The sequence below is a fragment of the Protopterus annectens genome, chromosome 14.part0 (assembly GCF_019279795.1).
Source record: "Protopterus annectens isolate FY-2018-M chromosome 14.part0, PAN1.0, whole genome shotgun sequence".
NCBI classification, from domain to species: Eukaryota; Metazoa; Chordata; order Ceratodontiformes; family Protopteridae; genus Protopterus; species Protopterus annectens.
The window spans coordinates 1,122,854,605-1,122,870,959 of record NC_056748.1 but is presented as its reverse complement, the minus strand read 5'-3'; the positions used below and the strand labels follow the sequence as shown (position 1 = coordinate 1,122,870,959).

General features: G+C 37.5%; 1 protein-coding gene across 2 annotated transcripts in view; it reads left to right on the top strand.

Annotated features, from left to right (window-relative positions):
* ZFYVE27 (zinc finger FYVE-type containing 27) overlaps window positions 1-15,784 on the top strand; it is a 1,067,636-nt gene extending 1,051,852 nt beyond the window's left edge. For both annotated transcript variants that reach the window (XM_044056911.1, XM_044056910.1), the window contains one exon: window positions 14,855-15,784. In XM_044056911.1, the coding sequence (XP_043912846.1) occupies window positions 14,855-14,925 (71 nt within the window). In that variant the 3' untranslated portion in view covers window positions 14,926-15,784. The remainder of the gene's footprint in view (window positions 1-14,854) is intronic.
* The last annotated feature ends 571 nt before the right edge of the window (window positions 15,785-16,355 follow it).

Sequence of the window (16,355 nt, the reverse complement as noted above, 5' to 3'; positions counted from 1 at the left end):
GGTAGATACATGCATATGATATAAAGGGCTTTTTTAGCATTTAGTTGGAGTTTAGTTGTGATGGCTTCTATTTTGCAATCCTGGTTTGGACATGTTGGTAGAGTAGTAATGTTAAATTGATTTTTAAAAAGGATTGCTACTCCACCACCCTTACGTTTTGCTCGGTCTTGTCTAAGTATGTTATAGCCTTGGGGTATTATCTCAGAATCCTTAGTGCCTGATTTAAGCCAGGTTTCTGAGAGGCATAGAATGTCAAAAGAGTAGGTGTCTAGGAGGGCATGAAGGTGGGGTATTTTATTGTTTATACTTTGAATGTTAAGGTGCCCAATGAGGAGTTTATTATTAAGATTTGAAGAGCATATTTGAGGGGAGAGGTCAGCTGGGCCTGGGTTGGGGTGAATGTCACCATCTAGTAAGGTAGGGTTACCTAGTCTATCTATAATGTTATTGTTTAGTAAGGTTAGAAGTTTAGGTTTTTTATCTGAGGGTGGGATATAGTTGAGGTGAGACAGTCTGTGAAATTTAGGAAGAAGATAATTAGGGGTGGATTTAGTATTGGAGTATGATGTGAAGGTGTATATGGTTGAGGTCTGTTTTTGTGTGGAAGTAGGCAGGATGGTAAGTGGGGTTTCAAAGAAGGTAAGATGGTAAGTAGAAAATAGGGTGGTTAAGAGTAGGACTGATAGAATAAAGAGTGTTGGACAGTAGGGAGTCATTGTTTACAGAAATAAGGAAAAAGAGAGAGAAGAGTGAAAGATATGGGAGATAAGGTAATTAGGAGGAAGTATGCCTGTTAAGAAGGGTAGGGGGGAGCTACAGTATACTAAAATGTATCAGAGAGGGGTAAGACTGGTGGAGAGAGTGGAAGGATAAAGGAGATCTACAGTAAGAGAGGTGAAAGGTTAAAGTAGTGGGAAAGGTAGTAGAGAGGACCAAGAGGAAGAGGTAATAGTAGGAGGGATGTGTAGAGGGGTGGGTTTAGAAAAATACAGGTGAAGGAGAGGGATAGGATAATAGGGTATAGGGGGTGTGGCTGGGGAGCTATAAGAGTAGGACCCCTGGGGGTGGGTGGGAATTGGGGGTAGGGTAGGGAGCGGAGTGAGTGGAATGAATGTACCATTGTACCATTATAGCATGATAGTTAAGCTTATAGCACATGTCAAAACAGAATAAATAAACTGCAAGACTGAGCATTTTGAGAATGGAGATGAAATATCTGTGCTCAGTACTTTGTATTTGCTTCCCTTTTTTATTCTTGAGTTATAACTGAAATGTGATTGCACGTCACTGGTGTATACGTGTAGTAAGTGACTCCGCAGTTCCAAGTGAAAACAATTCTTTGATGTCTCGTTACCACACTATTTGTGGCATTTCTTAATTATGTTACCTTAGCATTAGTGGCATTTCTTGAGTACACTGCTACAGAAGTAATAATACCATGTCTTCTTGTCCTCTTTCACAGTAGCAGTTGCATTTTTAGTTGTGCTAGTCCTAACAGTATTTCTTCATTACGCTGACATATTTCAGGGATTTCTTTGTGCTCCTTTGACCACGTTGTTATTCCTACATTTCTAGGCTCTCCTACTTCCAAGCATGAATGTAATTACATATTTATCCTGTTACTGCAGCGTTAGTAACATTTGTATGTTATATTTTTAGCAAGAGTAGAGTATTAGACCTATGTCTCAAGTGCCCTTCTCCCACAGCATTCAGTTTATTTATCATTTATTCTGTTATCCCAACCGTTAGTGTCCTTTCTCAGTTATCCTGTTACCTTAGCATTAATGCAATTTTTCATATTTCCTGTTACCACAGTATTAGTGTCATCTGTCCCATTGCTACAGTATTAGAGATGTCTCAGTTGTCTTGTTAGCCAACATATTAGTGGCACCCTTGGTTTGGTTATTCTGCTATTGCAATGTTAGTGTCATTTGAGATTTGTCCTGTTACTGCAGCAGTAATAACATTTCTCAGTTGTCCCGATATCCAGGGTATTAGTGGAATTTTTCTTTTCATCTGCTCCCACAGTATGAGTGGCATTTTTCAGTAGTCCTGCTCCCATGGAATTAGTGACATTTTGTGTCTTATTGCTACATCATTAACATTCCTCACTTATATAGTTAACCAGAGTATTAGTGGAATTTCCGGGTTATCCTGCTCCCACAGTATGAATATTGTTTCTCAGTAATCCTGTTACCGTGGTATTAATGACGTTTCTTATTTAACTTGTCACCACAGCATTAGTGACATTCCTCACATATTCAGTTAACCCAGAGTGTAAGTGTAATTCCATGCTTATCCTGCTACTGCAGTATGTGTGGCATTTCTCAGTAATTCTCTTACCAGAGTATTAGTTGGCATCTCTGTTGTCTTGCTGCCACAGTATTAGGATCATCATTATTTTTAAATCAGCAAGCCTTGAAGCAGTCAGATAACACAAAAGCTGTTAGACCAGTTTTATAAACTTCACCACAGGAATAGGGGGGAAGCAGTTTTAGGACAGATGAGAAACATAAAACAATGCCAGAAAATATATAAAATAATTCAGTCAGGCAAAAAAAATAATTCAGTTAGGCAAAATTAAGACAATGCAGAACTCTGAAAGGTTAAAATGCCAAGAAATATACTTATCAATCAGTGATATATTTCCAGATTGTTTGAGAATCACACTTCAGCCAGAACATCAGGAGTTTATAGATTCCTGTCCCAGAAACTTCCCATACTCTGGAACAAACTACCTATCTATATCAAACAAAGCTCCTCATTAGCACTGATGATTGGATGGGAGATAGGAAATTCACCCTGGGGATCACCTCTGTGGCTCTGCTCGACAGGGGCACAGGAAAAAAAAATTCTTGGGTGGTGAAAGCCAGGGTACCTTTTTAGCTAGGCTTATATAGGCCCCAGGGCCAATAGCCTAGTACCTACCTATGAACCTATGGTGACTTATACCTGAGATTTGTCTTCATGGCTGGAGCGTGAAGAGAAAATTCAGTATATGATTAAGCTTATGCCTTCATATTGGAGGTGGTTGAGTGCGTTGAAATGTATTGATTCACTTATGACCCTGTAATATAAATGGAGCCATCAATCCATATGATCTCAGTATAACAGATTTGTCTGCTTTTTGGCAAAGCAGTCTGTGATGTAGTTGCATAATATACTTCAAAGGAAACTGAATAGTTAAGGTTTTACTAATACAGGGTGATGTATTATTACTCTTTGTGTATAGTCTCAACAACGAGATGCCTCTTCATTGAACAGTAGGCTTTTGGTGATGTAGGGTCTTGGAAGCATTGCTTCTTGGAGATAAAGCAGGGCTTCCAGGTTGTGACGATACTCTCAGGACAGAATAGACCTTGTTGACTGTGCATGTGATAGGATGTAAAAACTGTATCACATTTTACAGGTCTGTATAGGTTGTGAATGCATTGGGTTGATGAGTGCAGTTTTGCTGCGTACCACACTATATACATTTTGAATGTATTAGGGATGGGAGGGTAGTAGTGTAATTTATCCAGTACAATAGGCTGCTAACATATTAGAATGTGAGGGTGATAATGAGGCATGAGCTACGATGGTTTATTTAGTTAGATAATTATTATATAATGCATAATGATTGGCACCTTAGAATTGTAAAAAATGCCAGGATGTAAATTGTTTTGACCTGATTTCCTGTACACTGTGCAGTTTGAAATAGTAAAGTAATGAGCTGGGACCGTGTCTCATTTTACAGAACGTACCTTTGAATGTTGCACAGTGACAGAAGTGAATCCATAATTAATCAGCTGACATTTCATTTATTAATTTGTGGTAATCTGCAGCTGCAGCCTCCATGAAGTCTCACTTTTCAAAGCAATTTGTTCAACAACTGGACATTGTGGATTCAGAATTTAAGTTGTTTTGTGTCTGACAGTGGAAGAGCAAAAAACTCAGAGAAGGAACACTGGGAGGGTTCCATTATGTTAAACTGGTATAAATTAGTAAGTATAAATACATTTAGATTTCAAGAGAGATGATACAGCAGTTATGAGGGAGAATTTTAGAAATACTGTGAACCAAGAACAGAACTGCTGTATGGTCACTATTTATTCCTCACAAAAATAATCATTGTGTCTGAATAATTAAATAATATAAACATCTGAATGTACAAGAAAACTGAAAAAAGTAAGAGTAAAACCAAAAGATTTATTTAAGTGCATGGAAGACGTGGATGAAGCTGTAAGGAAAAGGAAGACACAATTTATAAAAAGTAGCATCATTTGTAAAGTCGGTGGTTAACATATTAGTAAAATGCTGTATAAGTGGAGCTGATAAAGGTTGTTAGTAAATATATTAATATGTCATATGTTACATTTTCAGAAAAAATGAGTAGTATAACAAGCTAAATGCTTCACAGGTAAGTAAGATTGCAAACACTACAAACCAAGAAAGTGGAGGAAATACAGTCTGGAGAATAAATGCAACTAAATACTCAAAAGAAAACCATTCCAGCTGTGGATAGACTCCAACTCCAGAAGGGAATCCACACAGCATTGAGTTTAATGCCACCAGGGGATGAATTTATTTAAGCTTGTAAAATTTGGGATCAGCTTTTCGTCCTCTAACCAGACTTTATCAGAATAAAATGGAACAGTAACTGGGACCATGTTTATAGCAAAACAACATAATTGAGTTCCAATTAAGTCATTAGGTGTTCCAAAAACTTAAAGCCACCTTACTCAAAAATAAATACAAAATTTAAGAAGCTTGAATCCTTTGTAAAAGCTATCTCATTAATTACAACTTTTAAGTAATATTCAAAATACCATTTAAAATATTTACTTCTGTGTGTTTTTGCATTTTTGGTAGCACATACCTTATAAAAATGTACCATTTTACAAGCATATTCGTAAATATGTATGGTGTAAAACTATATGTGTTTATATATTAAAATTTAATAATGTAAAAAGGTCAGCCATTTTTAAAAGGTAAATAAAAGAAACCAATATTACAACAAGCAAAACAAAGCTTATTAACATGGTGTTATTATAGTTTAGTAGCTCTTTGTTTTAGGACTGGTATTAAACATACACTTAATTGATACCTGGAAAATGTGTCTCATTGTCTAATTACTTAATTGGAAATCAGTTGTCTGGTTTTGCTGTAAATATGGTCCCAGTTACTCTGTCATTTGATTCTGATGAAGTCTGGTTAGAGGCCAAAAAGCTGATTGTGAATTTTGAAGCTTAAATAAATTTGTTTTGTGGTGATATTAAACTCATTGGTGTGTGACTTCCCTTCTGGAGTTGGAGACTGCCTACAGTTGGAATTGTTTTCTTTTGCGTGGTAAGAGTGCCATATTGTTTAGAATAATAAATCGTTAAGTCGTGTAAATTGCTAAGCTTATTACCCTGCCGCTCTGAAGTAGTCACATTTTGCATCATTTGTCAGGAGGACCTTTCATACTTTCTTTAGGTTTAAAATATTGTTTTGTATCCTTAATTCATTTAGTATCTTATTCCAAGAGTCTGGCACCATTTTACAGAAGGCTGCTTAGGTAAAGGACAAAGAAAGGCTGGCCTTACAAAATACTAGTATCTTGCCCCAGAGTTCAGAGTGATGTATACAACTGGAATGTCGCTTTATAGGCAAGCTAATTAAATATGTAAATATTAAAATTTGTTGAGCTGCACATTTATGTATCATACAACATCTTAAAAAAAAAACACTTGCAAAACCCACTCCATTGAACCTCTCTTTTCTGGGTCCGGTAGGGTACAAGTCCTGCTTTCTTTACTGATTTTACTGATTTGAATTTGCTTAGTTAGGTTTAATTAATACTTTATCCATGCTCTGTAATCTGATGACCCACACCCTGAGAAAATCAATAGAGAGCATATATAGAGTGTGGATCTCTAAAGACTCTATACTAAAAGGGGTCAGGAAACTAATTTTACTGTTAGTTTCCTGACCCCATTTAGTATAGAGGCTTTAGAGATCCACAATATTATTATGAAGAATTGGAATATTTTTTGCACGGATGCGGAGTTAAACAATAAATTAGGGGATAGACCGATTACCGTTTTTAAGAGAGGAAGGACCCCCAAGAATGTTTTGGAGAGTGATGAGGGTTAGAACACGTGGTATGTACCGATGTGAACCTGTAAAACGTGTAGGTTTAACCTGGTATGTACCGATGTGAACCTGTAATACGTGTAGGTTTAACCTGGTATGTACCGATGTGAAGCCTGTAATACATGTAGGTTTAACCTGGTATGTACCGATGTGAAGCCTGTAATACGTGTAGGTTTAACATGGTATGTACCGATGTGAAGCCTGTAATACGTGTAGGTTTACCCTGGTGTGTACCTATGTGAACCTGTAATACGTGTAGGTTTAACCTGGTGTGTACCGATGTGAACCTGTAATACTTGTAGGTTTAACCTGGTGTGTACCGATGTGAACCTGTAATATGTGTAGGTTTAACCTGGTGTGTACCTGTAATATGTGTAGGTTTAACCTGGTGTGTATGATGTGAACCTGTAATACATGTTGGTTTAACCTGGTGTGTACCGATGTGAACCTGTAATACGTGTAGGTTTAACCTGGTGTGTACCGATGTGAACCTGTAATACGTGTAGGTTTAACCTGATATGTACCCATGTGAACCTGTAATAGTGTAGGTTTAACCTGGTATGTACCGATGTAAAGCCTGTAATACGTGTAGGTTTAACCTGGTATGTACCGATGTGAACCTGTAATATGTGTAGGTTTAACCTGGTGTGTACCGATGTGAACCTGTAATACGTGTAGGTTTAACCTGGTGTGTACCGATGTGAACCTGTAATATGTGTAGGTTTAACCTGGTGTGTACGATGGGAACCTGTAATACATGTAGATTTAACCTGGTGTGTACCGATGTGAACCTGTAATACGTGTAGGTTTAACCTGGTGTGTACCAATGTGAGCCTGTAATACATGTAGGTTTAACCTGGTGTGTACCGATGTGAACCTGTAATACGTGTAGGTTTAACCTGGTGTGTACCGATGTGAACCTGTAATATGTGTAGGTTTAACCTGGTGTGTACGATGTGAACCTGTAATACATGTAGGTTTAACCTGGTGTGTACCGATGTGAACCTGTAATACGTGTAGGTTTAACCTGGTGTGTACCGATGTGAACCTGTAATACGTGTAGGTTTAACCTGATATGTACCCATGTGAACCTGTAATAGTGTAGGTTTAACCTGGTATGTACCGATGTAAAGCCTGTAATACGTGTAGGTTTAACCTGGTATGTACCGATGTGAACCTGTAATATGTGTAGGTTTAACCTGGTGTGTACCGATGTGAACCTGTAATACGTGTAGGTTTAACCTGGTGTGTACCGATGTGAACCTGTAATATGTGTAGGTTTAACCTGGTGTGTACGATGGGAACCTGTAATACATGTAGATTTAACCTGGTGTGTACCGATGTGAACCTGTAATACGTGTAGGTTTAACCTGGTGTGTACCAATGTGAGCCTGTAATACATGTAGGTTTAACCTGGTGTGTACCGATGTGAACCTGTAATACGTGTAGGTTTAACCTGGTGTGTACCGATGTGAACCTGTAATATGTGTAGGTTTAACCTGGTGTGTACGATGTGAACCTGTAATACATGTAGGTTTAACCTGGTGTGTACCGATGTGAACCTGTAATACATGTAGGTTTAACCTGGTGTGTACCGATGTGAACCTGTAATACGTGTAGGTTTAACCTGGTATGTACCGATGTGAACCTGTAATACGTGTAGGTTTAACCTGGTATGTACCGATGTGAAGCCTGTAATACGTGTAGGTTTAACCTGGTATGTACCGATGTGAACCTGTAATACGTGTAGGTTTAACCTGGTGTGTACTGATGTGAAGCCTGTAATACGTGTAGGTTTAACCTGGTGTGTACCGATGTGAAGCCTGTAATACGTGTAGGTTTAACCTGGTGTGTACCAATGTGAACCTGTAATATGTGTAGGTTTAACCTAGTGTGTACCAATGTGAACCTGTAATACGTGTAGGTTTAACCTGGTGTGTACCGATGTGAACCTGTAATACGTGTAGGTTTAACCTGGTGTGTACCAATGTGAAGCCTGTAATACATGTAGGTTTAACCTGGTGTGTACCTATGTGAACCTGTAATACGTGTAGGTTTAACCTGGTGTGTACCGATGTGAACCTGTAATATGTGTAGGTTTAACCTGGTGTGTACGATGTGAACCTGTAATACGTGTAGGTTTAACCTGGTGTGTACCGATGTGAACCTGTAATACGTGTAGGTTTAACCTTGTGTGTACCGATGTGAAGCCTGTAATACATGTAGGTTTAACCTGGTGTGTACCGATGTGAAGCCTGTAATACGTGTAGGTTTATGGCATCAGGAACTACATTTGAAGTAATGAATAGAGTGTACACCACAGATAACAGATTCAATTGTAACTTTAAATCGGTCGTATACCTTGCCTAGTGCAGAGTATGCTCAGCTTTCTATATCGGTAAGACCGATAGGAAGTTGAAAGAGAGGGTATACGAGTATAATTATTACATCAGAAAGGGCAAGGTAGAAAATGCATTGGCGAAACACTGTGGTGCCAACTTGGGTCACTCCTTTCAATTCAGGGTGGTGGAACAGGTTGCCCCGGATCCGTGTAGAGGAGGACTATCATCCCTTATTTTGGAGAGGCAAGAGATTTTATGGCAGTTACACTTGGATGCTTCATTAACGTGTATTTTGAAATTAAGAAGTTTAGAGAGATAGAGGTTATGTGGTATAGTTTTGAGGACATTGTTGTATTTTTTCTTGTTTTATCTTAGCTTTAATTTTAATATGTAGGGCATTTAATGTCTAGTGTATTTGAATGTTTTATTATATTGTACACACTAAAAGGGAATGTTTTGTTTTATTTTGTGTACGGTTATTTCACGCTGTATTTTTAAGACTATATTGCATTTTATATCAGTGGGAAGGGATGTTGTCTGATTGGTGCATATTCAGATTAATTAATCAAACCAGCATATAAAAGAATGGTTTGAGAACATGTTTGATGTTTGAGGAAGTCAAGTCACTGACCTGACGAAAAGCGCTTCATGTTTATTGTTGAATAAATTAGTTTGTTTTTAGCCACCTGCCTGCAGCACTTTTGTTTCATTTACCAGTTCGTATTCATTTTGTTTGGTTTACGTTTAAAGATATAGGCAATCTCCAAATGCTAGATCCTACCCAGTTTGGATTTCTCAAGGGGAGATCATGCTTGTTAAACCTGGTTGACTTCTTCAATACAGTCTGTGCATACAGCCTACCTAATCCTGACTAAGGCATTTGATATTTAGGCATTATTGACAAACTTTCCCAGCTAGACATCAACCCTTATATCGTAAGATGGGTTGCGAACTGGCTCTCTGATACAACCCATGTAGTCAAAATAGGGGAATCCACCTCCAACAACAGACCCATTACCAATGGTGCTCCACAGGTATCGGTCCTGGGGCCTCTACTGTTTGGAATCTATTTCTTCAAAGTACATGCTAAAACCAAGGGACTGTGACTGACAAAGTTTGCTGACGACTGTAAACTGGGTGCGGTCATAGAATCTCCAAATGATGTCAACATCCTTCAAGAAGGTCTTATGCAAACAAATGATTGGTGCCAAAGTCATAGCCTCAAATTCCGTGCAAAAAATGTATTATCATCCCTTTCAGTAAGAGCTATGTTCTTGCAAATTACCACATCAGTGGCAATACCCTAAGTGTGTACTCAGTGGTGAGAGATCTGGGCACTCAGGTTGACAGCAACTTTGCCTTTGATCACCATGTCTCCAGAATGGTAAGAAGGGCATTCTATATTGCTCACCTCATAAGTAAGGGCATTGGCTCAAGAAAAAGTGAAGTTATCACCTCCCTGTACTCTTCACTCGTTAGGCCAATAATTGAGTACAGCGGCCATTTTGGCATGGACCTTTCAAAGCACCTGCAGCATTTGGAGAGACCACAAAGGTTCCTCACAAAGAAAATTCAAGGTCTTCAGTAGCAGTCCTATGTGGATGGGCTGAAATCAGTGTCAGTTTATTCTGTTTCATACAGACTACTCAGAGGCGATCTCTGCCTTGCATGTAAGGCGATCTCTGACCCGCTTTATCGGAAATGCTGCACATCTACAAGTCAAATGGCACATGGGTTACTCATTCGAAAGACCTAAACCTGGTATGGGATGTCAGTAGAACCTGCTGGAGGGACAGATTTGTTTCCCAGAGGTTGCCACACCTTTGGAATAGACTCCCACTTCATGTCAAACAGAGCACCTCATTGGCCCTATTCCAACACATTCTCTGCGATTGGATGGGTAACTGTAAATTCACCCATAAAGTTCCACCTGTGTCCCTCTTGATCATGCTAACAAGGGTAAAATTTGGTTAGGCTTGTAAGGACCCTCAGGTCATTAGCCTAGTAACTTCCTATGACCCTATGAGTTTGGCTGCAAATGTTTTGAGCAGAGTGAAAGAAATAACCTTAACTTCACACCCAGAAACATTAGTCTTGGTGCTTGATATTGCAATAAGTTGAAAAGCACAATGTACATATTTTGGAGATGATTTAAAATGTAATGCTGCAAACATCTGAGTATTCTGAAACAAACTGCATGTACGTAACGTTTTACTGTCTAGTAGTCAAAAGGGAAAAATTTACCTTTATGACAGTTTTGAAAAAAATATCGATGCAATGAGTAGTGTATGATAACATTGCTTGCCTCTAGAAATGTATCAACTTTACAAAGGGTACTAATAGAAATATCGACTACATTTTGTTCAGTGCTCAGTACAGTAACTGTGCACTTGTGTTTGGCATCAGTACTTTTTTCCTTAAAAAGCGCCAATCTTTAAGTTAATATCTCTCGCAGTTTAAAATAGGTGCATCAATTAGCTTATTAATGACACAATGGCTTTGAGAAGCTGTCATCATCATAGCCTTATATGAAGGGAAATTGATTCTTGGCATATGAGACCAATGAGAAGGCATCTCTTCCACAGGTAAGCAAGAGGATTATGGCTCACTTCAGTCCTTGTTTGCAGTGTAGATAGCACTGCTTATCACTGCCTGGGGAATGAACATATTCACAACTTCTCAACGATTGCCCAAACACAGGTAGTGCAATTTTGCAGCCAGTACATTAGCTGGAGTATTTCATCTTATGTCAACAAGTACTTCTTTCCATTGGATGCCTTTATTAGTTTATACAAATACCTATTAATGTTTGGCGTGAGTTTACCTGCTGACTAGGAATAAGTGTCCTGTATATAACCAACATCCCAGGGTTTACACAAACTTCCTTTACTAGCAGCATTTGCATTTACGGATTTATTGCACTCTATATTAGGGATAAGGCACATAGACACATTTAATGCATTATGATGATGTATTAGGTGTGACAGGCATCTTGGTGATGTATTAGGTGACATTTAAAGCACCCATTGGTTAGTTCAGATGATGTAACTCCACTACAGTATAATGATAAAATACATAATATACATCGATATTGTGTATATAAAATACCAATTAAGTTATAATTGCATAGTGCTCCTTCATTTTCTTTATCCATTTGTGGAATTACCGTTGGTTTGCCTGAGCTTAACCAGACCCTCTATGCAGAGATATTTCATTACTCAAGGCAAATGGATATGCTACAGTCCTGCAATCCTTCTCTGAATAACCTGAATAAAATAAGCTCCAAATGAACCAAAACAAGTTATGTTCTTTTCCTCCCCTGACAGAGCACTGTGACTTGCTGAGCTTACTATATCAGACAGTAACAAACATGTTATTCATTTCAGAGTTGAGTACAAATACTTGGACCTAAAAGCTTTAATTCTACATTATACTTTACAATCCACACTGATAATGTCATTAATAAAGTCCTCTCACAACTAAAACTGCTATAGGATATCACATCTACCATCTCCCACTCCCACATAGAACTGGTCAAGAATATTTTTCTCCCTAAACTAGAATATTGTTTTTCTGTGCTCTCTTTATACCCCATTTATAACACTCAAAGACTTCAAGTCAGTGAGAACAAAACTGCAAGATTAGATATTTGCGTACACCATTGCAACCTTCCAAATGACCTAAATTGGCTACCCATTACTGAAAGGTCCACTTATCTTCTATCCACATTACTATATAAAATTGTTAGTGATGACTGCTGTCCCCTCTGAAAAAAAAAACTGCAAATCAGGGAACAGTCCTGCTCCCCAAGGAATTCGCAGGAGAACTTAATGTCACTCAACTGTTCCCCATCTAAAACAGTCATTGGTGAAGAAGCCTTCTCTTGAACAGGTCCAGCTCTCTAGGACAAACTGTCAGCTGATACAAGGCATCAAGATACTCTTACCAATTTTAAGAAGTCCCTTTTTAGCATTTCTTCAAGAAGTTACTGGCAAATGCTTTATGGATAATGTATATACTCTTATAAAAGGTATACAATTCTAAAAATGCTTACAGTGTGTCAGCTGTTTTCCTTTGCCATTTAACTCTTCCCGCCCTCGTGTTCTCTTCTTAGGCTTCTTCACCTGCATCTGTAAACCTGATTTTATGCACTTCATTTGAGTTTTTTTTTCTTTTTAATGAAATTTAACTTTAAACCTTTAAAATTTCTTGTAGCCAAACTATACTGTAACCTGTGTAAACTTATAAAACTTAATGTAAACCTGCTACATTATTACAAATCTATAAAAATTGCATAACATTCTACTTTATAAAACAAAAAATGTATAATAGCAGTACATGAACTTTATAAAATTTTGCAACTAAGTAAACCTAATAATATATCATAACTGAAGTTTAACTTTATTTGCACCATTTATTGCCTGTGAGCCTGGATCGTGGCTGAAAAGAGTCTCTGGATCAGTTCACCTACCTGGTTACCAAGTGATAATGAAGTAAATACTGTGGTAAACAGGCACTGAGATAATGTTTGAAGCTCATTCATACAGGAGAAACTAACTACCTGGGAAACATTCAGCCAGTGTGAGGATTCTAAGATGAATTACTTACCTGTCGGATCGAATATACATGGATCATACTCATACCTGGCTGTTGTGTTTGTTCTGGATGTGACTCTGTCACTCACACACTCTCACACACACACACACACGCACGCACGCACGCACACACACACACACACACACACACACACACACACAGACACACACACACACACACACACACACACACACACACACAGACACACACAGACACACACACGCACACACACACACACACACACACACACACACACACACACACACACACACACACACACACACACACACACACACACACACACACACACACACACACACACACACACACACACACACACACACACACACACACACACACACACACACACACACACACACACACACACACACACACACACACACACACACACACACACACACACACACACACACACTTGTTTGCATTCTGTTGATAAAGTGACTGAGTGCTATTTACTTTCTTGATACTAGATAATCTTTGCTGAGTGTGCATCTGTCTTGTGAACAATTAGTCATGATACACGTGCAAGTCAGTGAAATGCACTTGAATGCGTTGGTGCACAGTGGTGTCACACACAAAGTTCTGCAGTCCTAACTTAGCAATATCCATTAAGTCATAATGCAAACAAATACATAAGTAATAAGGAACACATTTCAATTTAATACACATTTTCACAGTAGATTGTTGAGCAGTGCAGGACATAACAGTAAAATCATGTATCGTCAGTGAATTGCATACTAAAGTGACAGTTTACATAAGTAATTGTTGTAGTCTCTGGAAATCTCACAAGTTAACACCACAAAATTTAATGCTGTACAACAACCCAAAACTAGCATGCACATGTCCTGCCTATCTATCTGTCTGTCTGTCTGTCTGTCTATCTGTCTATTTATTCTACTTTTCTAGAAGTTTAACCCTCATATGGAACAGATGTATACCTGTTAAAGTAGATCCGTATGTCTACAGTTACATATAATGGGCTTGTATCAGGGATGAAACTATATTAGACATAACAGACTGACTGCTGTTTCTCAATCATTGCGGTATGTACTATGTCCGCCTCATAGAATTTCTACACGTATGTGAAAACTTCACATCACTATTATAGTGAAGTAAACAATTCACATTATTTTAACTGCAGAACATACTTTTGTGGCTTAGTGGGGATCTGTTTGATGGCTGAGTGGAAGTGATATGTTATGGAGAACATCAAATAGTAGATACACGACACAGAGCTCAACCTCTTACTCTGACAGTCATTAGAAAAGTCAGTACTAAAGTGGGAAAGAAGCCCAGAATTAGGGACATTTTTTTAAAAAAAAGTAGTTATACTGTTGGCTTGCATTTATTACTGAAATCAATTTACTTTAATATACATATTTTGACAAATATGTACTTAATATCTAGATACTGTTTACTGGCTGCAGTTTTCCATTTGCTGTCAGAAAAAGACAAACTTAAAAGGGAGCAGTGTAAAATGCCCAGATGAAGTCAGGGACATTAACGCACGATTACCGGAGGTAATCTGCCTAAATGCATTGCAAATGGCCGTAACCTATGGTTCTGAAAAAGGCTCTTACAGGAGATAATCTACAGAATTTGCTATATTCACTTGTATGCTTGCATAGTCATACATGGCAGTTTTACATAGCGATCTCTGTATTTTTTGTCGGAGTGCTATAATATTTTCACGTATCTTTGTTTTATCTGTGTGTATAAGTAGTACAAATTATATAATGTTTTTCAAACTCATTTTTACATTTTTTTTCCATTTTCAGCACCAGATGCCCAGAGGGAGACTGTGTTTGTTTGCTCACAGTGTTACTATGTATTGAGCAAAAAGGAATAGCTTTTCTCTGCAGCTTGTGAGACGGTTTCATCTCTATCCCATATCCATGCAGGGACAAGAAAATTACAACAGAAACATGGTGTTGACAGCAAGATGATATGCCAGATCATTTTATTTTTTTTTTATTTATTTTTATACAGCGAGGTATTTAATTGTCATCTGTTCTTTTATAACGTGATATTAAATTCACATCCCTGTATTAGAGACCGTCCCTACAACTAAAACACATTTGAAAATAATGTTTATATTGTTACATTTATTCTGAGTTCATTTTGGAGCATTAACTCTTCATTAATTAATTGTTCACTTTCTTAAAGTAGTTTCTTTTTAAGTTATTAACAGGAAGTTTCTAGGACATGTGTGTATCATTCACAGGTAATGATCATTTCCGTTTTCTTTGGTCACAGAGAGGGCACGTAGTGCCCAACAATTGTTTTTACATCAGTTTTTATAAACAGTTCTCTAACATAAATGACAGTAAGGCAGACAACTGTCACATTAGAAAACATAAAAAACATGCTTGTACTTTTCGTTACAGAAGTATTGTTTTTAACTTATCGTAGAAGTATTGTTTTTAATTTTATATATATATATATATATATATATATATATATATATATATATATATATTGTTTTTTTTTGCAATACAAGGGTTGTTTTATAATGCATATTCTTTAATGAATGAGCTTCATGTTTTAATCTTCATTCAACCAGCCTCCATCTGTCTACCTTGTAGCTCTGAGCAAGTCACTTAAATAGCGAATGCTTCCAGGTTGCCTTTAAAAATAAGCTTTTGTGACTGGTGTGTTAACCTGGTTAACAAATAGATAAAATAAATAAACCTTAACTTGTTATCTTAGATTTGTTTTTACCTCTGTCTCTTTCTTACCTGTCAGTTAGTAACAATGGTAACAGTCCAGCATGTTTTATGCATACCTTAAACCTTTTCATATGTTATTTTCAGTTTTTAGATGGTTCAATAACCCTGTCAGTTTACCTGTGTACTTCTTGTATTACTGTTAAAAATGTGATAGTTAAATAGTTCCAATGTTAAAACGTTTTGCAGACTTGTACTTTATTTTCGAATTGCTTACAATAATCTTTTCTTGCTCACTGACAGTTCTCTTGTAAACTGTTCACAGACATGTAGCGTCTTCTTAATTTAACACTTCTACAAACATTGATACGACCTCACTGGTGCCAGTGCTGACTTCAGTAGGATTGTCTCTTCATTTATTTGAAAACAAGTTGCTGAGTTCTTTCGTTACATTCTTATGCACTAGGCACTCAGTTCTGTGATTTCATGTAAGCTTCTCTAATGCAAGCGGTCTTTAAATGAGGCTGTTTGGAAAATATACTTAAATCAACTGTATTTACAGGAAAATCTGGACACTGAGCCTTCTGCTACAGTTGTATTCTTGACTGTCTGT